Source organism: Falco naumanni, chromosome 9 (assembly GCF_017639655.2).
Source record: "Falco naumanni isolate bFalNau1 chromosome 9, bFalNau1.pat, whole genome shotgun sequence".
Classification (NCBI taxonomy): Eukaryota; Metazoa; Chordata; class Aves; order Falconiformes; family Falconidae; genus Falco; species Falco naumanni.
The window spans coordinates 38,190,439-38,218,191 of record NC_054062.1 but is presented as its reverse complement, the minus strand read 5'-3'; the positions used below and the strand labels follow the sequence as shown (position 1 = coordinate 38,218,191).

Genomic DNA, 27,753 nt, shown 5'->3' with positions numbered 1-27,753 from the left:
AGTTTAGAAAAATAGCTGTGCTGCTGTACATCACTTTTGACTCAAAACACGTAAGATGAGTTTTCCTGTAACTTTGTGCAAATACAATCTCTGTCCTTATGAGCTTAGAAAAACTGGGTAAAAGATGCAACTCTGTTCTTCTACCCCCACAATCATCAGAAAGTATCCTCAAGGTAAGAAAGCCTACTAAACCCAAAAGACACTGTAGATCTTGCTGTACCAAAAACCAGCCTGAATGCTCACTGGAAGGCAGCTGTAAAAAGTTAAACATACCCGTTTAATTCAGGAAGGTGAAAGATACTCTGGGATTTCCCCACAATAATAACTCAAGAAATACAGCCACATTCCTCCAAGACAGAAGCAAAAATGATGAAGCCAAGCATGCATGATTATACTTTGAATATTTGCCTAACCTAAAGTGAGAAGCATCCCCTATGCAAACTTTTTTATGCAAATAGGATAATCCTTAGGTTCCGCACTCAGCCATTTTAAGGGAAAATACCAGAAAAGGACCAATTAGAATTAAAGACAGCAAAACAAAGACAAGCACATATCTTTCTCCGCTCCCTAGTTTTCATTTTCTTCTTTTTTCCCAGCGATGACAGACTGACAGACAGAAGGAAATATACATCCACCCCACAGTCTTCCATACAAGTCAATACAAAAAAATCAAGTGTTTATTGGAAGTCTGCATGAAGGCACAGATGAGCTTGATTACAGACACATCGTAACAATTACAAATATATGTAAACACCTTGAGATATACAACAAAGCAATAATACAGCTAATACAGGAATAAAATGTAACCTGCTAACAACCCCCACCCCCCCAACTTCTTTGTATCTGATGTTCTTTCAATGATAAGCTCCAATTCACACCGACACAGTGTGAATGCTTTTAAAGTCATCACTTGGATTCATGCTCAACAAATTTGCTCTTTGACCATTGTTGTTAACCAGTGGATGTATAAATTTGATCTGAATTTGACCAGGCTTCCTTCACAAGGATCAGGAACACACAGGAATAACCAGCTAGACACCCAACCAACCAACCTATAATGAGGCTTTGTAGATTCTCTAAATACACAAGAGCAATCACCAAGGTATTGAAATTAAATATAAGCTTCAGAAAAGCTCAAGGATGCTTGTTCCATTTTTTACTTGCATTTGAGGAAATTTCTGTATTTCTGCAGGAAAGGAACAGTCTACAGCTGTCAGGTGATTTTTTTCTTCCTCCACAGGAGGCTTAGATTTCATCTGAAACACCTGCCAAAACAAAAGTCAGCAATCACAAACTAAAGTGCCTTGGACAGCTTAGGTTTTAGCACTAGAATAAAACACCTTCATTTATAGACAGAGTATTAACTTATATCATGAGAAAACACGCCTTTGCCTGTAGAAGACTACTTCCAATATTTTTGTGGAAAGGTGAACTGCTTTTTTTTTTTTTTTTTTTAATTAGATATCAATGCCAGGAACTTAAAGAACTGCAATATAGCACTGTTTGAAAGGAAACGACAAAGAAAAAAAATCATAGTTTTAACACAAGCAATTCCCAGGCCTAGCCAAAGAGTACTCTGAGCAGCAGTTTACTACAGGGACATAGTTTTCTCAGCCTCAACCATCTGTCCTAACACCGCACTCCTCCTCTGCAAAAGCTTTATAACCACCGAAGCCCAGTTCCAGTGAGGAAAAACTCCTATCCATGTAATACATGCAAAACGAAACCTAGTACAGCTACAACATTTCTCTTGACCCTGTGGCCACATCATCCCAACCTAAAGATGAGGTAGTACTTTTCTTTGGAGCCTAACTAGTTGAACAGGAACAAGCACTAGTCTCCCTAATGTAGCAGCTGTCTGTTAACACAGCGTCAAACTCCATCATTTTATCTCTTCTTCAGGGCACACTACTAACGCAAAACCAGCAATGGCTGCTTAAAAAAACACCCAAAACAAAACATGATATGAGCACACACTCCCAACTTGAACTATGACTGCATCGTAAAGGCCACAGTTTGGCATATTCATGACTTCCTCTAGTTTACAAAATGGCAATGACTTTTCACCTCTATTTGTACTGGGACAAGTGGTTATTAACCAAAAGGAACATAAAGGGTATCCTGATTACTTATTACAGTGAGATGTGGAATTGAAAAAAAAAAAAAGCTTAAGAACTCTAGTCTGAATCCAAAAAGGGCTGGGAGAGGAATTCAGCTCCTCGGGGAACTGAGGAAACCAGATTGTCTTTATGCATACAGTCCATTTGGTTATTAGGGGCTCTGTTTTCTCTCTCCATCCAAGATGACAGCTCTTTGCCCTCAAGCAGGTTGTTGTAACATATGCATGTATTATAATTTTATAGCTTACACTCATAAACCTTCTGGTTTCTTATGAGATGGCTTGTACTGGAGAAATGTGCTCTGCATAGTCCATGCTCTGTAGATTCCCAAGGATCAAAAAGAAATAGACTGCCATGACTGAAACAAAAAGGAAATATCAAAAAGATTTGAACAGTATTAGAACTCATACTGCTTGTAAAACTAAGCATTAGGATTAGAAAAACCACTACAAGACTTAAGGTCCCTGGATGTATCCTCTTAGTAAGCAATAATCAATACTGAGGATGAGAGACTGCATTTCTTTGACTGACAAAATATTCAAGGATCTTTTATTTGTCTCCGTAATAACTTTCCATTTATTTAACAAAATATATGGAGTTTATCTATACCGTCTCCTGTCAGCAGTGCAACTTGCAAAGAACTTAGGAAGCTTTCTCTTTTTCATTGTTTCCAAGACTGCATTTTTCATTCAACTGAAGTGCACAGGGATTCCACCCAGGCAGATGGATTCCTGAAAGCAAACATTTTAACAGGAAAAGAATCCTGCTCGATTCAGCTCCAGTACCGCAACTGCCAATAGAAAAGCACTGAATCTTTCTTCAAAAACTCTCATAGTTCTTTCTGCCCTTGGGAATATACTCTCAGAGGAGTATATGTAATTAAAACAACCTTATCTGGCTGTTAGCTGGAAGACTATCTCCGAACAGTCCCACCTCTTCTTCCAAATAACTTCTCTGGAACAAATAATGGATAAAATAAACTCTTAATGCTCTACAGGGTATCAACTGCATTCCAGTGTCCAAGCCAGATCCCTTGAGAGAAAAAGTTAAAAAGAATGCTGCTTGATTGTCAGAGAGGAAAGCACTGCTGAAACAGCTAGAAGATATATATATATTTTTCTAAAAACCTTTAGCTGTGAAGGGGTACAACTTAACAAAATGCTCATCACAGCTAAAAATTGCTTCTGTGGCCTTACACAACTAGTGATGATGCAGTGTGCTAATGACAGGCATTAGTAATGAAAGGGACAACACAAACCCACCCATGTGCTTCTGAGATAAAAGTAGCCAAGCACTTAAGCCCTCATAGTAAGCTGGACCTCACTGTCAAGTGAGTTTCTCCATTCTATAGGAGAAGATAAAATCACAGCTATGGAATCATAATTCGTGACTATAATTCACAAGGAAAACTGAAAATCCATTTACTTTTATTAGGAGATGGTTGTGCACAATTTCTCATCTTATTCAAAGAGTCTACAAATAGAGTTTAACACTTCTGATTGCAAGCAAATGTTTGTTCCAAGTTCTTAGTTAGGTAAGGCCAATTTAGCGCCTTGTTACACTTCCAAGATTTTGTATACATTTGTCAGTTCTTTACTCTCCTCTGGTAACAGTCCCACTGGAATAGTAAGGAGAGTTCACTAAGACACTTTACAACAGCAGCTGAACTTGGATTACACAAATTCAATTTTGGAATATTCTTCAAACGTAAATTATTCTAGGCAACTTTCCATTTTAAGATCTTAAAAGAACCCTGTCAAAGGCTTCCCCCCTCCCTCCCACATTTATACCACTACCACTATGAGCTTGCGCTCATATGCCATATGTCCAAGAACCTCAAAGCACTTCAGAAAGGAGAGCATCATTTCAAATAGCGGTATACTTCAGCTGGAATCCTACTTATAAAAGAATATATTTTCTTCGTCTTATGTTTACAAAAGGACAATCATCAAACTAAACCGATCTTATCTTGGCCTGAGTCCCACCTCTGACTGCCTGTAATTTTCTCACATGCAATCCCTACCACTGACTCAGGAGCTCCATTTAATTACAATGGTCACAGCTGAATTATCTCTACAGAAAGGTGAGCATCTGCTGTGGTCATTTATTTTCAGATGGAAGCAGTGGTCAAATTTTAGGTCTGCCACAATCTTGAGAGAATCACTTGATTTGAGAGTCACTACCGTAACTAATGTAATTTGATAATGCACTTGATCCCGTATTTATTTGAAAGTGTAATAGACTATATATGCATTTCTCTAAATTCTCTCAGAGCTGAAACTACGCAGCTACAGTGAAGAAATTCTAGTTATGCCTCAAGCGGAACCTTTTACAACAATATTTTAACTTACTATTTGGATTTGGAGCACTAATTTTATAAAGATTTTCAGTTTGCAATTTTTACTGAATATGTGAACAGCAAACATGAAAATATATGTACAAATGTTAGTATACTACCAAAACGCTGTACTTCCTTCTTTAAAATGTCCTTAGTAAAGCATTAGGCATGTCAAACAAACTTTTGTAAACAAAAGATAAATTACTCATGTTCTGCTCTGATTATAGCCAGATACATATTCTCATAAAATAAACATTCTCTTGTCATTTTCCATGGCCCACATATCCATATATGAGGTAAACCACTTAAAATCATCAATAATACATAAACCTCAGTACTCAACAGGAACCTCAGGAAAAACGTAACTTAGTATAAGATGTCAATATCAAGAAGTGACACTTTGTTCCACTGCAAAGTGAAACTAATTTATTTGTGCTAAATGAATGGAAAGAATGTATTCAGAATACATTTCTTTATACATTGTACCGGCTTAGGCTGCTAAATAAGCATTCGTTAGTGCCATGTTGTGCTACTTTCTTGTACTCTGTTTCTACCAAGCAATACAACATTTTGGCTGTTAGGCCAATATAGTCCTATATGCTCATATTTTATTTTCTAACAGACTTTTGAACATTTAGAATACCTGTTCAAACTTTGCTTCAGGGGAATCACAATTAATATATTTTAACAAGAAAAATTATCATCAGCTGTTCTCTACAATCACATTGCCTTCTGCAGCAAAAAAAAATAATCAAAGAGCACGCTTTAATGAGCTATCAGTAACCTGCAGGCAGGACCACACTTACCAAAGTTAATTGTGACAGATCACACAGTATGGGCAGCTTACAGGTTAACATAAATGTCAAGTTAAATCATCAAATCTTAAGGTCCACGAACTGTACATTCCACAGACTCCAACAAGCTAGTTCCCTCACTGTAAAATTCAGACTGTACCATACATTTGAGGTGCTTTTAAACAGGAGAAGTATGGATGTGTCCTGTGTGCTGAATTAAGCTTATTTACTATGTAATACAATAGAGTATGTCTCTTGGGCACTGATTAGGGTGTCTGACTCACTTTTGCACTAGAAGCTGTTATTTCAAATGACTGAAACGTAGTGCTGATTTTCCATAAGCTTGGTAAACACTAATAGTTCAGAATTTATCATATAGCCCATCATGCCTTTAATTTTCTGCAAATTGTCATGAAAAAATATAAAAAGGTATCCCTTTAATTTTACAAACCTAAAAGCCAGGAAAATGAAGCTTTGGAGCCAAGCAAAACGACATAATGCCGTATTACCAAACAGAGTAGCAAATGTTCCAGCCAGAGAATGGACATACATGTAGTTCAAGTAAACACTGATGGAAAACTTTTGTTAAGTTAGTGTTGTAGACCCACAACACTGGCTGCATTTTATACAAACGTTTACAACACAATTAACAGTGAAGCCTATATAACCTCAGTGCAAATAAGTCAAATCCAAATACGCCAAGTAAGCCTTTGGCTTTTAGTAAACTGCTCCATGTTATGAGTCCACTTCTGACATACAGACTGCTGAGCACATGCACTAAGGCTGAGAGGAGGGATGCACTGAATGTTGAAAAGTGGCTGACTGCGATGCTGCGGATTGGACCGTAGGCTGCACAGGTGGTGGAGGTGGTGGTGGAGGTGGCTGCACTGGGGTCTGCGTGTTTGGAGAAGGAGGAGGAGTGGGACGTTTAAATTTGTCGGGGCTGTTACTTCTTCGTGGTGAAGGCCTCTGCAGAACAAACATTGAAATTATGTTTAACACACTCCTGAACATTAGGTGCAAGTCCTCTAATCGATTTATTGAGCTTTGCAAAGGAAAAAAACAACACAAAGAATCTGAACAATTACATGGGAAGAATCCATTTCAAAATACCGCAAGAATCACAATACAGCTCTTATATAAAAAAAAAAGTTATTTTGAAACTGAGTAGCAAAGGAAAGGAGAAGTACTTTTGACATCGAACAGAACACGCACTCCTTCTTGTCAGCTTGCAGGACACGAACACAAGACATGTCCTGAAGATAGGTTTACCTACAATGACCAGCGAGCTAAAAAGAAATGAGAGGTGCTGTAGAGACGGCACAATCCAAGTGGTGCCTGCCCAGCCAGTAAGTGCTGATGAACTTTTAACTTTACACTGCTGGCATTATGAAGTCCAGCTATGTGGTACCTGCGTGTGGGTGGAAGTGTTTCAAATACCAGAGAGTCTGCCCAGAATCTGTAGCTTCCTGAAAGACTCTTAGCCTGCACGCTGGAGCAAGACCAAAGGATAACACAAGTTGTTCTTTGGAGAACAAAAACCAGATTACAATCCTTTGAGCTGCCGGAACAAAGCAGTTGTTAGAGAGCTCTCCTCAACAGAAACCACAGGTTTTTCAACAACCTGCACATTTTAACATTAAGATTTAAAACCCACTTTACCTTTAAAAAGCAGCGGGGGGTGGAGTGGGGCAGAAGGGATCTTCTTTAATGTCAGCAATGTGAAAATATAAATTACACTACAGAACACCAAGTTCTGCACTTTTGCAACCAAAATGCTCACTACTTACCAATCCAGTTAGCATAAATTAAGAACCTCATGTCATGACAAACCACCCACACAGAATTAATAATCAAACACAGGTGATCAGCTTTGGGAGAAGCATGATTACACTGCTATACATCAAATGCACTATATGCAAGGTAATTTGTTCTGTAATGGAGATAAAAAAAGATAAAAAATCCTGGAGTCAAGAATCAAACTGCAGTTTAGTCAAATAATGTATAGTGTATCAATTTTTTCTGCACAACTATGTACAATAGATTAATGCTCTATGCAAAAAGCCAAGGGATTCCTGACAACTGGCTGATGCCTCTGAAACGCTTAAAATTATTTATTGCATTTGCATACATCTAATAATATGAAGGGACCTGGTTTCAGTACTGAGACAAAGCCAAGAGCTACTTGTCTCCACCTTCCTCAAAACAAGTAGCATTTTGTCCTGAAGTTGATCTTTTCCAGAGTGACTCGATGTGATACCAATGAATTTACCGTTTCAGAAAGAGCTGTATTTCACAGAGACTAAACAGAACACGTTCCTTGAAAAAGTTATTTATAAAATTAGGTGCCAGGTTTTCCAGAAGCATAAAGATCTTCCTGTGACTAACTCATGTGACACGCAGCAGTGGGCTGAACCTGGACCAGGATTTTACCATCCCACTGAGTGTCAGCTTCTCCTGTTCTACCCACCATTGTAGCATTCCCACCAATCTTTGCTCAATGAAACTAACAATTCCCTTGCTAGTTCACCTAAATGACTTTAGAAGCAGCCATATTTTAGCATTCTACTACAAATTGTATTGAAACATGTTTTCATATCTAAGAATGACAAGTATATGCAGAAAACTTGCAGGATATTTACATACTACCAGACCCGATGAGAAAAATCAAAATGGTCTTGATACAACAATTATAAGGTATACTGCCAAATGTTTAACATTTAGGCCCTGTTTGCTCATTAAACTCCACAAATATTTAGAAGAAACACAATTAAGTAGAAATGCATCAAACATTGCAGGTAGAAAGAAACTAAAAATCCAGTTGAAAGACATGAGAAATTGCCCTAACAAATGTTTATATTAACTTTCTTCTTTGCCAATGAGAATAGAAAATAAGAGTTAACTGCCTGTTACAGTGACATGATGGTAGCATTGTGTGTCATCCTGAAGAAAACCTGAGCTTGGAGCAACCTCAGATGACTCATCCGTCAGATGGTGGAGACTAGGAGAAAAATGAAAGCAATGTTTTTACTTCCCAGGATAGGCTTAGTAGCTTAGAACATCACTTCTCATACCCTGCCTGCTGATCCGTAAGATGATACCTATTACTGTCCTTAAGATGACAATACATCCTATTCTTTTGCAGAAAATAAGGTTCTCCAAAAAGAATCAGTTTCTGAGGGGTGAAGAGGAAAATCAAGGTTGAAGAAAGCAGCAATAGATATCTTGGAGCAAGGAGACAAAAACAAACATTTACAAAAATGTTTTGTAAAAAAGCTTAAGGACAAGCAATCATACCTTTAAAAAAACCAAACTGACATTGGTAGCAAGTATTTACTATTTTAAATACTTACTGTAATACCATGGGATGGTCCCATATGTTGCACATGAAGGCCTGGGGAATTGTAGTAAGACATTCCAGCTCTAGTCAGTGAAGTTGGTGGTGTGAAACCAACTGTGTGACTTGCATATGACAGACCTAAAAATTGTTAAAACAAGGTAACATCAACATTCTTGTTTATATTGCAAACTAAAGCATGAGGGTTTTCTAAAACTATTTAGTTCTGAATCAATGACAGGTTAAGAAATGGTGACTGCCACCAGATGACATCTAAAAAATAGCCATTATACTGAAAAGTGCAATGTAAAATTAATTTATTTTCCTGTAGGAGAATACCATATGCTTCAAAACATTACATAACATTAAACAACTTTTCCTTAATGTAAACAGTGTAAGGCTCCCCTGGCAGCATAGTTTTAGTCCACAAGTATTTCCATTCAGTCTTCCGCTTCTCCTTTGAGGACCTGCCTCCCCAAACAAAATAAAATCTGAAGAAGCAGAGAGGTTGTGCCTGGAGAAGCCATCTAACACTGGGCCACTACAAGTTTTCACAAAGAAACTGGATGTAGGCGGCTCCTCCAAGGCACACCAGATCTGCACCCAGGCTTCCTCCTCTTCTGCCTTGGCATTTACAGGCAGGGACCCAAAGATCTTTGAGGCTGTGAAGTTGAAACGTTCTGGGATTAATTGCCAGCTGGACTAGGGTAGCAACTAACATTTAAAATTACAGCTTGTTTAATCCACACTAAGGAACACTTACTATTCAAAAGTGCAAATATCTAGTTCTTCCACCCAAATATTTCCTTTCAGTAAGATTTGATCTATAAAAATACAGACTACCTGTACAGCTAATCAAGGTAAACAGAAACAGCAACTGCTTAGTACTTAAAGTTCAGACCTTGATGTGTTCTGAGCTTTTTGATAATTTCTCAAAACAGCACTTCTCCCAAAAACTTTAGCTCATTATGGCTTTCTGACAACAACATCAGTAAGGCAGAAGACAAGATTTTTATTAGCTGTTCAGTATTGGACACTAGCGACTGCTTTGGAGAATTATGACCCAAAAAAATTTCTAGAACTCCATTAAACTTTTGTAACACCACACTGGGTTTCAGTTTTCTCACTTCAATGCTAAACTAATGCAAAATTGTGCCACTGCAGCTACAGTATGCACCAACACCCAGCTCTGTCTGTAACTGTATGTATCTTCTGCCTATGGTTGATGAGACATGATCTTGGGGGTAGGGGGGAGCAAGCCTCATATCACTAATAAAGTCATGTAAGAAAACATACTCCCTTTGCTTCCTTCAATTCTGTTTCATTCTGCTACATCCCCAGTGTATGTTTCGTGCAAATTACAAGTGATTCCAATGGAATCACTGTCACTTTACAGGAGTCAAATAACGCAGATTGACTAAAAAGTCTAATTGTCTGTACAGCATATGTTTTATAATGAAGTGCTTTTATAAGCACAAGGACAGAAACAAGTCAATGTTCGGGTAGGCGACAATGTGTCAGAGACATGAGCCCAGAACAATAAAATGCAAAAAATACACTTTAAGCCACCTTTGCAACATTATGGTTTTGGACTGCTTTGGGATAAACGAGCTCCAAAAGTTTTATAAATCAAGTCCACACAGCAGTCAAAGAGGTGGTAACAAAGCAGTGCATGTACATCCAAAGGTGGCTCATCTCTGCAGCCCAAAATCTTTACCTAGCCTAGCTAGAGAAGCGAAGCATAATGGTTTATCTACACTAAAGTCTAACTGGTAATTAGAGTAACCCAGCTGCCTAGGAGTAGCAATGCTTCTACAGTCTTCAAAGTTCTATGGACTGTCCTAGAAATCTCAGGAATATTTCAGCTTGAAAGAGTCCTCAAAAGCAGCATCTCAAGCCACACAAAGCACAAAAGGCTTTGGGATTTAGGAGCCAGAATCTGACCATTAAACGTGTATCCACACGAAATTATAGTGTTTATAACTGGTTTCAAATTATGTTTCTACAAATTCAGGTACACCATTTCCCAAATGAAATGTGCCAAGTAATACAACTGTATCATTCTGTGCTGATACTCTCGACAGCATCTTACTGCACTACTCTAGATACGAGGTACTCTGAAAAACTATTTGTTTTCAGCCATTACTGCATTCATATACCCCAGACAGCTGTACAAAATTCCCTATTGATCTCACTAGTTCTCTAACAGACTGCTGCTTCTATTTTCCTGAAGTTTGAAACTTCCCAACTGTGGATATTAATTTATCAGATGTAAAGAGAGTAATGCAGTTGCCTGTGCAGAAACACTAGCCTGAAACACTTACTGTACAAACATTACTAACATTGTGAACTCTTGTTAGAAACAATCATTTCAGCTATGCTATTTTTAACTATGTTTCAGACTGCATTTCAGCATCCCCTGTCTGTGGGATATAATTCCCACTAGAATGCAGCACTCCTGTATCAGCTACTGATGGGAAGTGAAGTCCGCAGGGAACAAGCAATGTGCTTCAGTCCCAGTACAGGAAGAAACCGACAGAGTATACCCCTCTACTGACACATCAGCATCTAAACTGGATGCATTTCTAGGTAATCTAGGATGCAAACCTGTAAATTACCAGATAATTTGCCTACACATATCTTTAATTACAACCACTGCATGGCCTGTAGATGCAATGTAGAGTTGCATATTGCACGATGAAGTTTGCACATCTATAACCACAAACATCCACAGAACAGTTGTTAGCAATGACTACATTTCTGTACACCCAGTTACAGGAAAAGGATAAGAAAACACGTATCATTTTCTTGGTAACATACCTCATAAAACATCAAAAGTCAAGTGATTAGGTTCATTTCAGAAGCCCCTAAACCTCCTGAAAAACTATCATGATGCTAATCTCTAACACTGTAACATGGCTTATGGCCATAGCTAGTTTTCACACATGCTTACTCCTTTTACAGCACCTGGAAGAAAACTGTTTTGAGTACTCCTGAAAAACTAAAGCCATTCTTGAAAATTAAAGACTTTAAAGACATTCTATATGTTCTAGCAGACCTATGTAATAAAACATCTCAATCCTTCTTGCAGAATGTGTCAACGTAGAGGTACATCTTGTTTGCCCTTACTGCAGGACTCTGTCCAACAGGTTCTAAAGATGAGCTTGGGAAAGCAGAGCGTGCATGATTCGCTTCATTACGTACAAGTGAGCTTGTGATCACCACATAACATCCATGGCAAACAACTTCTAACAAATGTCCAAGTGCAATTTTAAGGGATTTTAAATTTCAGTCGGTAACTGTGTTAGTAACACAAATGCACTTCCTTTGACCTAAAATACTTATTCAGTAATTAAAAACTCAGAAAAGATTAGTTTGCTTTTATTATACAAAGTCCTAGAGACAGGAATTCTTAATTTTAGAGTTATTGTTTTACAATATAAAATAGCAGACATAGAAAAGCCATTTTGCTACTAAAGCAAAATGGAAATTGACTTTTTTCCCAACACATTCAAGATTAGACTTTCATAAGAAGTTTTAATTCAGAGCACAACAGCAGTCTTATTACTAGTTCCATTGTCAAACTCTAGAAATCTGTTTGAACTATGCATCCTGTTGGGTAACAACTATGGAGGGGAGATAATTTTAAAAAATAAAGAGAAAGAGACAGTAAAAGAGAAAAAGAGAGTACAAAATAGAAATAAAAGTTCAAGTGATAGCTCTTTAACTAACCTTCAGTATCTGTTCACAGTGTAAAACACAACCATGCGAAAACATGCTGCACTAGGAGACATCTAAGGCAAAACTATTTTTACATTTATGAGGCAGGTTTTTTTCTCCGGACTAGCTTTGAAAGGCTACTGACCTAAATATATTGATAGGGCACATTACTATGTGATGCATACAATAATTTTAGAAACTGGGTTAAATATTTACCAGGTGATATAGGTCTGCTAGAACTTGGTGAGGGTGTATAAGGGATAGGACTGGACACAGTGCGAGGTCTTAATCCTTGTGCAGACATCTCATTAAAATATCTAACAAAAAAAGGTAAAGAATAATTAGATCAAACCTTTGAAAAATGTGCCATGTTTTAATGTTTCACTGTGGTTTTTTCAATTCCCATAAGAATCACATTAGATTAACGAAGAACCAGTCCCCTTTAGGTAGCCATGACATGAACTCTCGCCATTGCTGAAGGCTCAGATACTGGCTTAACTTTCTGGAAACTTAACTAACTGGAAATCGCTGGACTTATCTTAGTCATTTGCAGTTAAATCCGTACGAGTTGCATACAATTAGAATAGTACATATTAAGGCCAGAGGTATAAACCATGCCATCCAATCTGGCCTATATTACATTCTTGCACTTTACACATCATTTCTACATGGAACTCAAAATCTTCTGGCTGGAGTGTGTCTTCCAGAAAGGCATTCAGCACTAATCTGAAATATTGAAAATGGGCCAGGGGGTAGGAGGAATCATTAAAGTATTGGTAATTTGTTCCAACAGCTGATCAGCCTCACAGTTAAAAACATACCCTGTTTCCTACTTGAATCCCTCTGGTCTCAACGTTTAGCCATTTTCTCATCATGTCTTTTGCCACTGAAATAGAGAGACATTTTGAACCCAGGCCTTGTCCTACTAAAGATACTTCTAGGCTGTTTTGCGAGAAACCTCCTATACTACACTATAATGAACTGAACAGATTAGAAGCTCAAGCAAGGAATTTTTCCCCGCCTGTAATAATTTTAGTGGTATTTATTTGTACTTTACTCACTGAACACAGCAAAGCTTCTTCACAGCCATCATGTGTTATATAAAAGGAGATAAAAATCCTACCAATTGCTCCTACTTGCCATTTACTGTGTTTATCTCAAAAGTAATTTTATGTATTTTTTCCACAGCACTAGGCTGGCAGCTTTCAGGTTGACTTGCTTACGTTCTCTCCACCTAGATTTTACAGTCTTTGCCCAGATTAGAGGTTCCCCTGCTCATCTTCTCCTACACATATGGTTGCAAATCAGTGCACCTGAGTTTATATTACTACATTTAGCTGCGTTTTTTTTACAGGACACAGCAAAGCAGCAGCCAAATTAGCTACCTAACAGCCTCTGACTCTCACTTGTCTCACCTTCTACCACTGCATTCTCAGAAATTCTTAGTAGCTATATTTGTTTCCAAATCACAAAAAAAATGCACAACATGGAGCAGCGTTACAAATTTCTGTTTGATGGAACTCACAATAATTACTAATTCAAGGTCGGTGAGCCAGTTCATAAACTGTTTGAAATCTATTTTGATACTGCATCTTACTGATCTTTAACGAGGATATTCAGAGTTACTAAACCACAACACCTAACACAGGCAGTACACTGTAGTGACACTGGAATTCATTTAAATTTCCGTAGATCAGGTAATAAAAGTAGCTGCAATAGGAAATGACAGAAAATTAACAAACTGGCAAATTAAAGTTTAATTAAATGTAAGTTTTCTAAAAAACTACCAGTGGCAAGGTTAGCAAAACTGAACTGACTAGGCTACCTCTGCAACACACAGCAACTTGTAATGCAGATAGTACGTGTACTACAGCAAGGCAGTAGTCTTTGTGATTTAATTGTATTTTATTCTACAGAAAGACAATTTTCTGTAAGTCACCCTACTACCTGGGATCAGGTGATACGGAACAGCAGCACACCGTTAGTATGCTTTCTGGTTTCCTTTATTTCCCTACTACCCCAGAGAACAGGATAGAGGATTGAGAAGACAAAGCTATTGCTAGTCAGGAGGAAGAAGTTTTGGGAAAACTGTGTATTTTGCATTCAGTAAAGCACCTTCATCTAAACCCATCTACAAAAAGTAAAGTAAGTATCATCAGCTAACAGAATGCAACTGAAAAAAGCAGGATATCCGATCGATCCATCACCACCATCATTTTTAGGAAAACAATTTAAGCTGGCAAAAATCTACATTTTAAAATCATTACTGCATGTAGCTCCACAATTATTTTGTCTATACTGTTCTCCTAAGACTAGCCACTCTAATATCTGCTTTGTCCTTGCCTTTGCTTTGTATTACTTACATTGCAAATACCTGTTTTGGAGCGATTCTGTCATGTGTCTTTGTGGTACCAAGAAAATCAACATGACAATGAAATTTCATAGAAGTACAGAACAGTTAGTCAAGTTTTCCTGCATTTTATTGATTGCCACTACCTACAACTGGTTGACCAAAAATGTTATTAGGATACCCTACAATCCTGGATTAATACTGGCAATTCACATAGATTTAGATTTTGACTGATTTTTAGATTCCATTACAATGTAAATACTGGCACAAAAGATTAGGCTAAAAGTAGATTCAAACACCAGAATCCTGTGTTTCTAACAATTTAATTTATATAGCATTCACTATGTCTCAATAGCAGATGTTACTGCAATGTATGTCAGTTGCCTAGGTTTTCACTAAAATGGAAACACTACCTTGAACTTTAAGGGTAATCCTTGAACCAAAATATCTGGTACCTTGTTTCTGGTAAATTATGGCTTATAACAAGCATAATGATGACCCAAGAAGAAATATCTCAGTATCAGAAGAACACACAGCACAGGGTAATGTTCTCTTTTTTTTTTTTAAAAGGACCATTATAAATCCAAAATAATCTAAAACAGTAGAGCAAAACAATAAGCATATGATAAGAAATAAGAATGTTTTATTCAGAGTGTATTTAAAAAAACTCTGACGTGCGAAAACACTAAAAAGCATCACATAAAATCATGAAAAACTCAAGGCTATCTGTAAGGTCAGTGTAGGCAATGTAGCTTGCAGTAGAGAAAAAAAAAAATTCCAGGACGTTATGGTTTGGACATTAAGAACAACAGTTCTGGAAATGCTTCCTCTTTCTAAGGCTTTGCACAGTATCCCTTTGTATTTGGCTGAACACATTTTACTTTCTGCAAAGGACAAATCAGCCCCAAGTAAGGATGTTGTTCCTACCTCACAGAGTTCATTGCAGTTACTAAGTTAGGGGCAAAACAAAAATAATATGATTGAATTATCCTAAAACTCAACTCCACAGCTATATTTATTTCAATATACATTGTCAATGTCCTAAGATATCCTCAGATACAAATATTTTCTTTCTCACTGTTAAAACTAATGCAATTTCTACACAAGTTTGATACAATTCTACGGAAGATATTCCTGGACCATGCTGAAATTTGATATGTATATTAAAACTATATACAATTTATTTCTATAAATAGTTATTCTGTAATCTTCAAAAATAAAGTAGGAGTATTGATTAATACTCTCAATGACAGCATATCTTAGGATGGCTAGAAAATACAAACCTTTCATCATCCATTTCTAAGCTGGATTCACTTTCTGACAGTTGCCTGCAGAGTGCTTCCCTACGCTCCATTTCCCTCTGTAATTTTCTTTGAAGTCTCAAGTTTTCTTCTCTCATATGTCGCTCCTCTTCTAAATATTGTGCCATCTTCTCTGAATCTGAAATTCAGAATTTTGTTAAAATTTGATTAAAATTCAATTTCACAGTCGGGCAAATACGTTGTGCCAAATTTTACTCCAGTACTTCAAGAATAAAGGTTTTGAAAATGCTCAGGATGGATCACTCAAAATTCTTCATCTCCAAGTCATTAGTTCAAAGCCTAATTCAGAACAGTAGCTACTGAAATAAGCTAATGGTTAACAGCAAATTTGGAAATAAAAAGTAAAAAACTAAAAAAGTTTTAAGTATTTACTTAAATAAATTTGAAAGAAAGGAAAAAAACTCATGAAGAAAATAATAAAACCAAAACCATAAAGAAGAAGTACAATGAATCCTGCTCCATTAAACTACTGTTATTCCATGTTTACAAAGAATTTGGTGGGACACACAGAAGGAACTATTTTAAAGGTATATTTCTATTTCAAAGAAGGAAACATACAACAAATTCTGAAACCCCAAACACTCAGTCTTGTACTAAATTGCTACCTTGTGTCTTCTGTAGCATTCTTTTGATTATACATTTTATTGTAGAGATTGGCCAGCAGAACATGTACAGATATTAAAAGCCAACAAATGCCCTTTACATCAAAGGGTATTTTGAGTTTGCAATTCTAAACAAGTTCAGCGAACATCACTTATATGGCTGGTATATCACATGCTATTTAAAGTGATAAAAATCAAATTATGGAAAGCTATGAAGCATTTTGACAGATTATTTAAGTAAAATAGAACATCTGATGAAGACTTAGACAATGAATTTTGTGAGGCGTTTTAATGTTTGATGAAGTTTACAGTTAATTCCTTGATATTAAAAAAATTACTATGATTCATCATGCTTTGTGATCACTTCTTTATGCAGTACTCTTCAGTCAAAATAATATTTCTGTTTTAGAAGACTATTCCCAAACTATCAACAATACATGATTTATCTCTCTTCTGTGGAAATATCACTTCTCAATATAACAGTATCACTTATTTAAAATTATTAATATACCAAACCAGTTCTTAGACTAGAAGCATGTGCTTCAGGAATACAAAATGTAATAGCAATATCAGAATCTAGTACGTAAACTATATTAAGCATAAAGCATATAATAAATATATAACTACTAATATATAAAATGTCATTATAATAGAGGTTCTCCAACAACCACATATGCCAAACACCAAACTGAAAACCACATTTCAGTTCCATCTTCTGCTTGTAGGCTGTTGTATCAGTATTGCTATTCATACTACAGCTCTGTTTAATCTGCTCACAAAGGGAAAGGAGTACTTCTAAAGCTAGATCATATTTTCAATAAGAATTTGACTTTAAATGCTTTAAATTTTTACTCACAGTAATTAAAAAAGAAACACTGAAAATAATAAAAAATACTTGAAATTCATTAGGATAGATTTGCAAAAAGAGTACTTTAAATCTAAGGCCTTGCTCTTGTTCTGAAGTTCAGTAAGTGAAGGCTGCAGTGCAGAATTAACAAGTACAGAGATTAGCAGTATTTACCTTCTTTTAACTGACACAAATAATTAATATCACAAACTTACGCACAAGGCCTCTGCATCATCTCTGTCTTTAAGGAAGGCCATTGCCTCTGGCAAGCTATTTCTCTAAATGAAGGTCAAGATATTTCCGTTAGCCTGTCATCATCAGCACACTGGAGAGGGAGAATATTGTCCATTTCCCACTCGCCTCAATGTTTCTGTCTATATGGTTAGGTATCTATTTACCTATCAATTGGAATATAATGATATTGACTAGGAAACCAGGCAGAACTGATGAGACTAGGATAGAAATTTTAGATTTAGCATGAAGGAATTAAAGATTGACATTGCAAAGATCACAGGAAGACACAAGCAACCTCCCTGCCAGCTGAGATCCTGTGCTCAGAGCTGTAACCCTCTTCTCTTGAAAGGCAGGGGAAAAAGCAGGCTTTCCACTTGTGGTCAAGGGTCCACAACACTTTTCACAACAGAAGTACAAGGACTTCTCTTTATTCTGTCCACCTTCAAAGTGATCTTTCATAGGTAAGAAGAAAATAAGATTATATGTTCTGCTATGTTGTGGCATGAAATAGCTGCTTGGACAATTACGTCTAACACAGCTAGAAGTATTTAAAGGTAACTGTAATCATTAATAAATGGAATTCTTATATACAACTGAACTTTATTTTTCTAGCTGTTAACTTTTACAAAGTAGGTGATGTGTATGAAAAATCTGTATGCTGAAATACTGATTCTGAAGAAAAGAGAAAGATAGAAATATTTTTTCTGGCCCAAAATATTCAAGAAGAATTTGTCAATTCTTCCAGACACCCTTTTATAAAGCTAAAAATCCCCAAACTGCAGTATAAATATATCAACAAGCAATGATACTACAATTACGAAAATGTTTTAATCCAAACCTGCCTTATTTTTTTCCACTTCTACCTGAAATTCAAACTCATGAAAGTCTACATAAAAATCTTACACTAAACAAACTTAAAAAGATTTAAAACAAGTTGTTTACTCACGCTGTAACTGTGCAGCCCTCAGTTGTTTCTTTAACCTCTCCACTTCATTCTTTAAAAATCTGATATGTCTCATCATATTTTCTGGAGAATCTATCTCCATTGATATGTCTCTGGGTGATGGTGGAGCAGATACTGGCTGGTCTAATTTCTCCTGCAAAATTCTGTGTGAAAAACAATTGAAACTTTACCTTAAATTCTAAGGAAAAGAAAACCCCTTAGATCCCCCAGAAAGCCACTGCAATGATTCTGACAGGTATATAAGATTTATTTTAAACGGGAGAGAATTTTTGGAAGATTTATAATGTTTTCCTTTTTAACACAAAATAAAAAAAGGTAAATTTTGTTGTCTAAGCACAGACAGATTTTCTAAAATAGTCAGACACTCTTAAGTATTTCTGGATACAGTTCAGGAAAAACACATTCTGGACTATTTATATATATTTACCTCAGTTTTATACTCAAGTGCTACTTATTCCACAATGTCATTTCTAAGCAAATTCATTTAATCTCTTATGAGTTTTAAAATTTATGTTCTTAGACGAAGAACACACATTTGAGATTAAAAGATGAATAAAGTATGTCTGTGGTGAAACACAAGCTTTTCTGAGTTTCACCATTACCAAAAGAAAAAAATTCACATTTTGTGAAGCATAGTCATAGTCTCACTTTTTTTTTTCTTTTCTGTGGTTTTTTTTCCCCCTTTTTTTTGTTTTTTTTTTAAATCTCCAAACAAAGGTATTTCACACAGTCAAGATTTCAAATACCTCAAATAACTGATTGTGAACTCAGGAGTAATGAACTTCTCTTACAATGAAATATGCATTTGGTAGGTATGTTCTAAGTGATGAGTTAACATTATGAAGTATTTTTCAGCTTGAAAGCATGAAACTGTTCTTCACTAGAAACACATTAATTGGCCAGCTCCAGCCCTGCCCTGAAGAGCAGGGACAGCACTACGCAAGCACAACCCTTTGCATGGCCTAGCATCCACATGCACCATACAAAGCGGTACTAAAGCATGGTGTGGCTCCACCATAGCTCCTCATAAGAAGGCACACAGTCCCAGATAAATTAAACCTGAAATGGTTTGACTTAAGGCTTTAAATCTAAGATGCACAAAAATCCTACCAGAGGCCTATCCCGCCACAGATAGATTTACCACTGTTGAATTTCACACGTAGCTCTTCAGAGCACCTTCCACACAGCAGGGCTCTGTAAAATATAACTACAAAACCTACAGTTCACCTAGGCTCAGGTGTTTTCTGAGGCCCCAGTCAAAGAGTGAGAAAATCAGTAACACAACTGTCCTTAAACATGTAAAAGAAAATAAGGTATTAACCACCTCTTCTCCCCTACACACCCCCAAAATCAGAGTACTTTTAACATGCCATTAAAAAGAGGGTTGCTCTAATACATATTTTTCATCTTAGCTACCCCAGGAAGATAAAGTCTCACTGTCTTCTATTGAAGAAGTGGCAGGAAGTCTCAACTACATGAGTGCACGCTACTGACAAAAAGCTGAAGTTTTCTTTGAGCCGATAAGGAAAAAACCAAGAGCTTCTCACATAACAAATACACTAAAATTTTATCTGGGCCGTGAATATAATGCTGACTCAAAACCAGATCCTTTAAAAAGAGTCTATTAGTAGTTGAAAAATTTCAGCAAATTCCTTTGAGCTTTCCTGAGTCATTTCCACTCAGGTGAAATGAAACCATTCAGTTTCATTTGCTTTAAGCAATCAGGGGCGTGGCATCATGAAAACAAGGAGCTTTACAACTGTTTTAATTTCTAGGTTTTCACAGATTAAACAACTCTTACAAGAGAAAGGTGAACATATTTAATCCAGAGCATTATGTATTAAACTATCTCTCTCACAGTAACAAACACACTGCAACAAGACAAACCGTTTTTCTGCTTCAAGCTTATCCATCCTCTTCCAGAGACGATTCACTAGTGCTTCTTGTTCTTGTTCCAAAGTATTTTCAAGGTCAATCTTCTCACGTCTCAGCTGAAAAGGAAAAACAATTAATGAAAATGATGTAAAGACATTTTTTGCAAGGAACTGTCATTAGGAAAGATCACTGTTACCATTTTACATGATGCTCTATGACAGCTAGAAGGTGAAAAGAAAAATCAGGCACAACACACTGGTCACAGAGCCAGTGAAAAAACAAGAAATTAAGGAGCTGCACAGTTGTCCCCTCCTTAACAGCCTTTTTTCTCATAGAACTTGTCTCCTGTTGTCTCTGGCCAATAAGGAGAAGCTCGAAACCTGGACACGTGGTCATTGATGACATAACAAGACTGTTCAAAGACATGTCCTAACACACATGTCTCTGACGTTCAAACTGAATTTACTGTCCACTACACCAACATTTATTCTTTCTAAAAAGTTTAGACTTTTTTAGTGGAAGGATCACAGTTAAGCAAGCCAGAAATGGAAGAGAAGCCACGTTTGCATTGGGTTAGATAAACAGTGATTTAAAAATAGTAAAGAAAAAACTATGTTAACTCCCTTAAGTGTTTCTGTATCAACACTTACCATCAGAAACAAAAATGTATCTATCCTAGCAAAGGCTTTATAGAAGTAAATGCTTAACTTGACATTATTCCCATTCACTTACCGTGTGAACAAACATTCTTGATTCTACTATAAGTTAATAAAAGCTACTAATATCATGTAGAAGCACACAAAGAAATCTATTATTAGTATTTTAGTACAAATGCGATGGAAATATTAATATGAATAGAATACGAAGAGGCACAGCTGATCTAGCTCAGTAACATTGGCAGCTGAACTCCAGAAATTAGCAATAATGAAACATACGGGAATAGATCAACACCTTTACAGGTGGGAAAGAGCATGGAGGTTATTTTTTGTAGCCAAGCTTTAGTTTACACTCACCACTTTCCTGATGGGCAAATCCCACATAACAAAATGGAAAGACTGAAAACAGATTAAATTATTTCTTCGTGCATTTACTGCATCACGAGGTGAAGTGCTGTTACAGCATCTAAATCTGTAAGGGCTCTGTGCTAACCACTAAATTAATATTGAGATACCCAAACAAAATATAAACTTACGCACTTCAGGTAACAGTGCAAGTTTAAACTTTCTTCTTTAAAGCTTAGAGGATTTAGTTACTGTAAGTAAAAACAGACCTGTATTGATGAGTAATAGGGAACATAATTAGAAAAAGACTGTTTAGTAAATCTTTCCATGTCTGAGTTTCCAGATGTACATTAACAGTTGAGGGAACTTAGGTACGTTTCAAGTCAGGAGTAACATGCTTCAGCCTCACACAAGGGATGACAATTTGAATCCTGACCAACACTTTGTTCCCCACACCAGCAGAAGCTGAAGCGGTGCTGGAGTGGTACAAAGGCAAAGGGCTCAGCCCCGGGTGAAACAGGGCACTTTGCCCTACGGCACTGCCCATTAGCCAGTTTGGCCAGTACCCGGGGCTGACAGCGTTCAGAGGGAAGTACATAGACAAAATGTTCTGGGAATCCACACACACATATTACCAACACACAGGTCTTCACTACATTGCGTAGCTATCTACATAAACATCTGATGAAAAAGTTTTCACTGCAGATCACTACTTCTGCAGCAATGGTTTTCGCATCACTTCACTGCAGCAGGGTTTAGACTCACCTGCTCTGACATAATTTTTTTACAACTATGTTATTGATCTAACACCAAAGAAACCCACAAAAACATACTGACGAAAATTAATCCATTTAAAATCATTTAATGGTAGGATGAAGAGCATACTGGAATTTGAAGACAGAGTAAATTATTTATACCTTTGGCTTTGAAAACACTAAGATTACATTTAGTATTATAGCAAACATCACCAAGGAGTCCATTAATTAGAAATCTGTATGTAGGTGACCAAGGCCAACAGCAAAGTCAAATCATCAGCAACAATATGCAAATGAGCCTTGTGTTGTGCCCTGAAGGCTGACAGACATGCTTTGATTAAACACCAAAGAAACTGGCTTGTGAAACAGAGATCTAAAACTCCACATTTCCAGCAGTATGAAAACATACTGGACACATGTATCTTCTTTTCCTGATCTTGACTCTTGTCCCAGTTCCTCCCAGTGTCAGGATATTGAAGTTTTGAGGAAGAACACCTTGAATTGAACCTACAGGAGAAGCAACTGCAGTGTCCTGACCAGAGCTGTGAATTCACAGAATAGGTGTATTTGTTTTGTACTATGTAGTCGTAAGTATACTTTGAAATACAGCCTAACTTGAGTCAACGAACGTGTTAGGAATGTGATAATATTCTGAACTAAAATATGCAGGATTAGATCATATCTCAAGACCAAATCAACATCTCTGTCAATACTATGTCATTCTATATGGGTTCAAAGTTACACTCTAATCAAACATGACTTACTCTTTACCATCACAAGAGGGAAATGAGGAAGTATTGGTTGCTTTTTTGGACCTTAATCCTCCCTTCAGAGAAAAATCCCCTTTAACCTTCCTGACTATCCAATTGTGTTTATTCATTCTCATCTCTCTCTCTTCCATACATACACTTACTTTACTTTAAATGCAGCTAAAATATCAATTGTCTGTGTATTCCTGGATTACCACTTTTTCAGTCTTCTTGACAACTTATTAACAAACACAACTGTTCCCTCTTGAAATGAAGATCATCCAGATGAAAGTTGATTATGATCAACTAAGCCCACTATCCCAAATTTCACTTCTCTGCTTCTCATCTGCCCCTCCCCCTCTATAGCCTTAATTCTTTGCTGCTCTCCAAGAATAACTTTCCTGAAGATTTTACATATCTCATTTCCTTCTCCTTTCAAAGAAGCAGACATAGGAGACTATTATTAGGAGATGAGAAATAAGAACTAAAGTGCTAACTGCATCAATCCTAGTTTCTCACTGCACTGTATGAAACAGAAAAGCAATTAAAGAGTAACAGCAAGATTACATAAACTTGGCCTCTGTAGGACAAAACTGACAGCTATTTATTTCCTATCAAACCACTGAACTGTAACACAGAACATTATTGCTCACTTTAACTCAGACATTCAGTTAACAAAATAGTCACATGTTACAAATTTCTTCAGCATTTGCCTTCAGAGAAGAATGTTCTGCCACTTCAAGCTGACTTAAGGAAATTGTCAGGTCACATTTGAACCCTAAGATCCAACTTAGCTTTTTATTTTGGAATAACATTTTTTGCAGCCATCACTACTACAAACTCATTACCTGTCGATCACCTGTGGCAAAAGCAGCTCAGATGACAGAAAGCAAAGGAGGAAGGACACAAAGCATAGATAATTCATTTTCCATATTCTAGAAACAGTAGTTTAGTGAACATACGTTTTAACTATCTGCTCACTGATTACAGTGATAGATCTAGTAATGCAGATTATGTTCAAAGCATTGAAGTACTCCTTCCAAGCCCTGTTTAACAGGTCTTCCAAAGGTTATGCTGAAGCATTGTTGCAATCTCTCTTCTTTAATTTCATATGTGTTTAATAAAGGCAACATTAGTCTGCTCGCAACTTTTGGTTGCTTCTTGCTAGGTATGGCACATGCCCCAAATGCTGTTGCTTCAGCTGATTAATTAGCACAATAAGCTTTTTTTTTTTCCCTAAATTTGTGTAAGAGAAGAAAGCATGCTGAAGTTTAAAGTAATTTGAGATTTATCATACCTTACTCTAAGAGAAAACAAAACTCTGCATTCCATTACCTATAAATACACATGGAATTTCTAACTGACAGCCAAATTTAACACTTTCATAAAGTTTTCAAAGCCAGACATTTGAGAGAAAGGCCTTCAAGCATCCATGCTTTTTGAACAACCTAACGCTGACATTCAAATGTGGCAATAAATTTCAAATTTTATGACTTCATAAGTCTGTCTGCCCAGAACAATGATATGAAATTCAATACCATTAGATTTCAGCTGTGTCTCATGCTAACGTTTCAAAAACTAAAACAGATTAGTATGTAAGCTTACTTTGCATTTTGATTAAGTGGCCACCACCACCACCTTGTGGCTAAAATAGTTCTTTCAATCTCACATTAATTTCCATGCTGGTTAAGGATTTGCTGGCAACTACATCTTCCTATCTTTCTATTTTTCAATTTGTTCCATAGATCTCTCCATACAGAAAGTTAGCATAAGAATCAAGAAACAAATTTCATGATTAAGATAGGCATTAATTAATTTATCCACAATGTCAACAGAAACAGGAGAGTCATACAAAACTGGTAGAAATTCAGATTACCAGAAACAAAAAAAATCCACATCTGGTAAGAGCAAAAAACCACACAGAAATAACGCAATATATTTATAACACCCAAATTATTGGACTTCCACAAGCCAAAAAACTGAAGTTCTTTAACAAGCTCTTATGTTTCATCAGTTTGCCTTTTAAGTCAAAAGGACTCCTACTAACGCCACTGAGATACTTTGATGCACATGCCTAAAATTAGAAAAAAAGGCAGTCCCAATGTCTAAAATTCCAGTGGAAACATGACCAAAAGAAATGGTATTTTATCTCTGCAGTTTTCATAACTTTCTAGGGAGAAAGGGAGTTGGTTGTAGTTGAATCCCAAATCTTAAGTATACATACAGCTGACATCTCACAGTTCAAGTCCTGCGCTATCCAAGCTGCCAAAAAAAGATGACCCAGAGCACAACTAGACCACATACTGTTTACTGTTGTGCTTAACCGCTATCAGTCTTTCTCACTAGCTGCTTGAGAATGGAAGCTGATGAACAGCAACAGGAAGCATCACGTACAAAAAAGCTGCATTTGCAAAACTCACAGCTGTCCAGCAGACATGAAGGCCTGCGGTAATGCTACTAAAAGTTGTAATGGCCATGGAAAAAAAAAGTAATCAAAGTTTCTCATAATAGATTATGTTAATAAATTACTGCTTTGAAAGTCAAACTGACTTTTTTATATTCTTGATACTGGCCAGTTTCTTCCCCACTTAAAAAATTAAATCAAATCTAACACAAAACAAGTACTATTTTTTTTCCAGAATCCCTTGTTTTATAGTCATATAATTCTGAAAGTAAAGAGTTACCTGCTCCAGGGTGAGCTGCTTTGAAATGGTATCATTTTCCAGTTTTTTAATTTTCTTCATCAGCTTGTTCACTTGAAATTCCTGTTCTTGCTCTAAATGCTGCTCCAATTCAGCTTTCTCATGCTGCAGCTAAAAATGTAGGAGACATAGGAGTATTTTAAACACACAATGTATGAAACATTATGCACCTTTTATACATTTATTTAGACATGTTTATTCTTACTGCACATTAAATTATGTACTGATAATTCTTCTCAAAAGATCCCAAGTCCTTCAAAAAGCAACATTTTAAACTGTGTTCCATTTACAAAGCAGATGGAAGTAAACTAGAGTACCAAATATTTAGTAAAGTCAAAACAAAATAGACACACTATATATAGCATATAGAATAATAATAGAATTTGCTAAATTAAAAAATATATACCATAATGTTTACAAAAGCATTAATTTTAATCTAAATGCATCATCTCAAGAGCATCCAAAGCATAAAATGCAGGTCTTGCACCACTTCCTTCTCCCAGGCAGCTGAAAGCTTAAAATCATGACTGAAATGATACTACAGAAACTGCTGTGCAACAAGACAGTGAAAAAAAAAAAAAAAAAGAAAAAATATCTGATTTCTACTCCTATGCTATCAAGAATCAAAATATTTTGATGACATAAAAACATTGGCTATTTCAAATCGATGTTATATAATTTCTTAACACTCAAGGAAAATACTTTCAGCTAGTATTTCCCATGAAAAAAAGGCTTGGAATAGAGTCATTTTTAACATTCAAGTCAAAATCACAACGGAATCCCTCTAAGACAGGAATCCAAGTCTTCCTGTGGATAAAAATAGCATGACTGGCACCATGGTACAAACAGGTGGATTTGACTTATGGAAAAGCAAATGTCATCAAAAGACAATAGTGTAATTACACCTTGCTCTGGCCATCCACTGAAAATTGCAGGCACTTTTTTCCACCTGCTTATTTTCTACGCCAGTTCTTCTGACTATCATGTAACAATACCTAAGATCACAGTGTTTAAACGACTCAAGAAAATCTGAGGAAGTAGGGAAACACCTCAGAGTCACCGACATAAGTCAAGGTTGTTGGATAGGCACAATGAAGAAATATACTTTGCTTTTAAAACAAGCTAAAATTGCTAGTCCATTAATTCACTTTCTTGTGTTGCTGTTTAGAGACAAAATGGTCTGTGAAGTGCAGCCTGGCAGAGAGTTCAGAGCAGAAAGGCTTGTGTGGAGAGAGGACTAGGTGAACAGTAACTACTTGACAATACACTCATGGGAGAAGTTTGCAGTTTAACTGTGTTTTCAGGCTTTATCAATTCTGAGATTTAATTTTTCACAAATTAAAATAAATACCAGAAAAGTAATTAAAAAATGAGGTTTATTCCTTTCACTTACTAAATTACAGTATATTTTCCAAAACCCCTAACACTCATGGAAAATTCCCATGCACTTGAGCAAGCCACCTAGACTGCATAAGCTCTAAGACTATCATGGCAGCTCTTGATCAGGAAATTTGGTCAAACTGTCTAGTTGGAAATAAAGCCATTTCATTTCTTGTTTGAGAATTCACAGGGCTGCTAAGTGAGATTTTCATTAGAAGAAAAATTTATATTCACACTTTTAAATCAAAATACTGTTTGTGTATTTCGATAATCAAAAATTTGAAGCTTCTTAATTCCATACTGAAGTTAAGTTTGGTTGGAAAAAACCAGCTTTAATATGAAAAGGATGCTACTTAGTCTCACAACTCTGTAAAGCCCTCTCCCTTCCTTTCCCACCACTATGCAGCAGCTACAGTTTAAGACTGAAGACAGTCAAAGAGCCCAAGGTGCAAGCAGCATATGGATTACCACCTAGCCTAAGGTATTTGCTGTATGTTTATTAATCTTCATTTTGCTAAGCTAGATACAATTTTTCACCTAACAAAAAATTAGCCAGTTGCTTATATTTAGTTAGCAAATTAAACTGCAAAAAAGCACATAGCCAGAATCTCTTACTCAGCCTAAAGCCAGATGCTGCCAACAGAAAGCGCGTAGTTGGGGACT

General features: G+C 36.5%; 1 protein-coding gene across 4 annotated transcripts in view; it reads right to left on the bottom strand.

The window, feature by feature from the left end:
* Positions 1 to 659: 659 nt before the first annotated feature.
* Positions 660 to 27,753, bottom strand: part of CCDC6 (coiled-coil domain containing 6) — a 54,041-nt gene continuing 26,947 nt past the window's right edge. For 3 of the 4 annotated variants that reach the window (XM_040605779.1, XM_040605780.1, XM_040605781.1), the window contains 7 exons: positions 25,693 to 25,821; positions 20,516 to 20,619; positions 18,611 to 18,771; positions 15,943 to 16,099; positions 12,526 to 12,626; positions 8,606 to 8,730; positions 660 to 6,221 (listed from right to left, as the gene is read on the bottom strand). In XM_040605779.1, coding sequence (XP_040461713.1) covers positions 6,030 to 6,221; positions 8,606 to 8,730; positions 12,526 to 12,626; positions 15,943 to 16,099; positions 18,611 to 18,771; positions 20,516 to 20,619; positions 25,693 to 25,821 — 969 coding nt within the window. In that variant the 3' untranslated portion in view covers positions 660 to 6,029. The remainder of the gene's footprint in view (positions 6,222 to 8,605; positions 8,731 to 12,525; positions 12,627 to 15,942; positions 16,100 to 18,610; positions 18,772 to 20,515; positions 20,620 to 25,692; positions 25,822 to 27,753) is intronic. The other variant, XR_005829586.1, reaches the window with a different exon arrangement.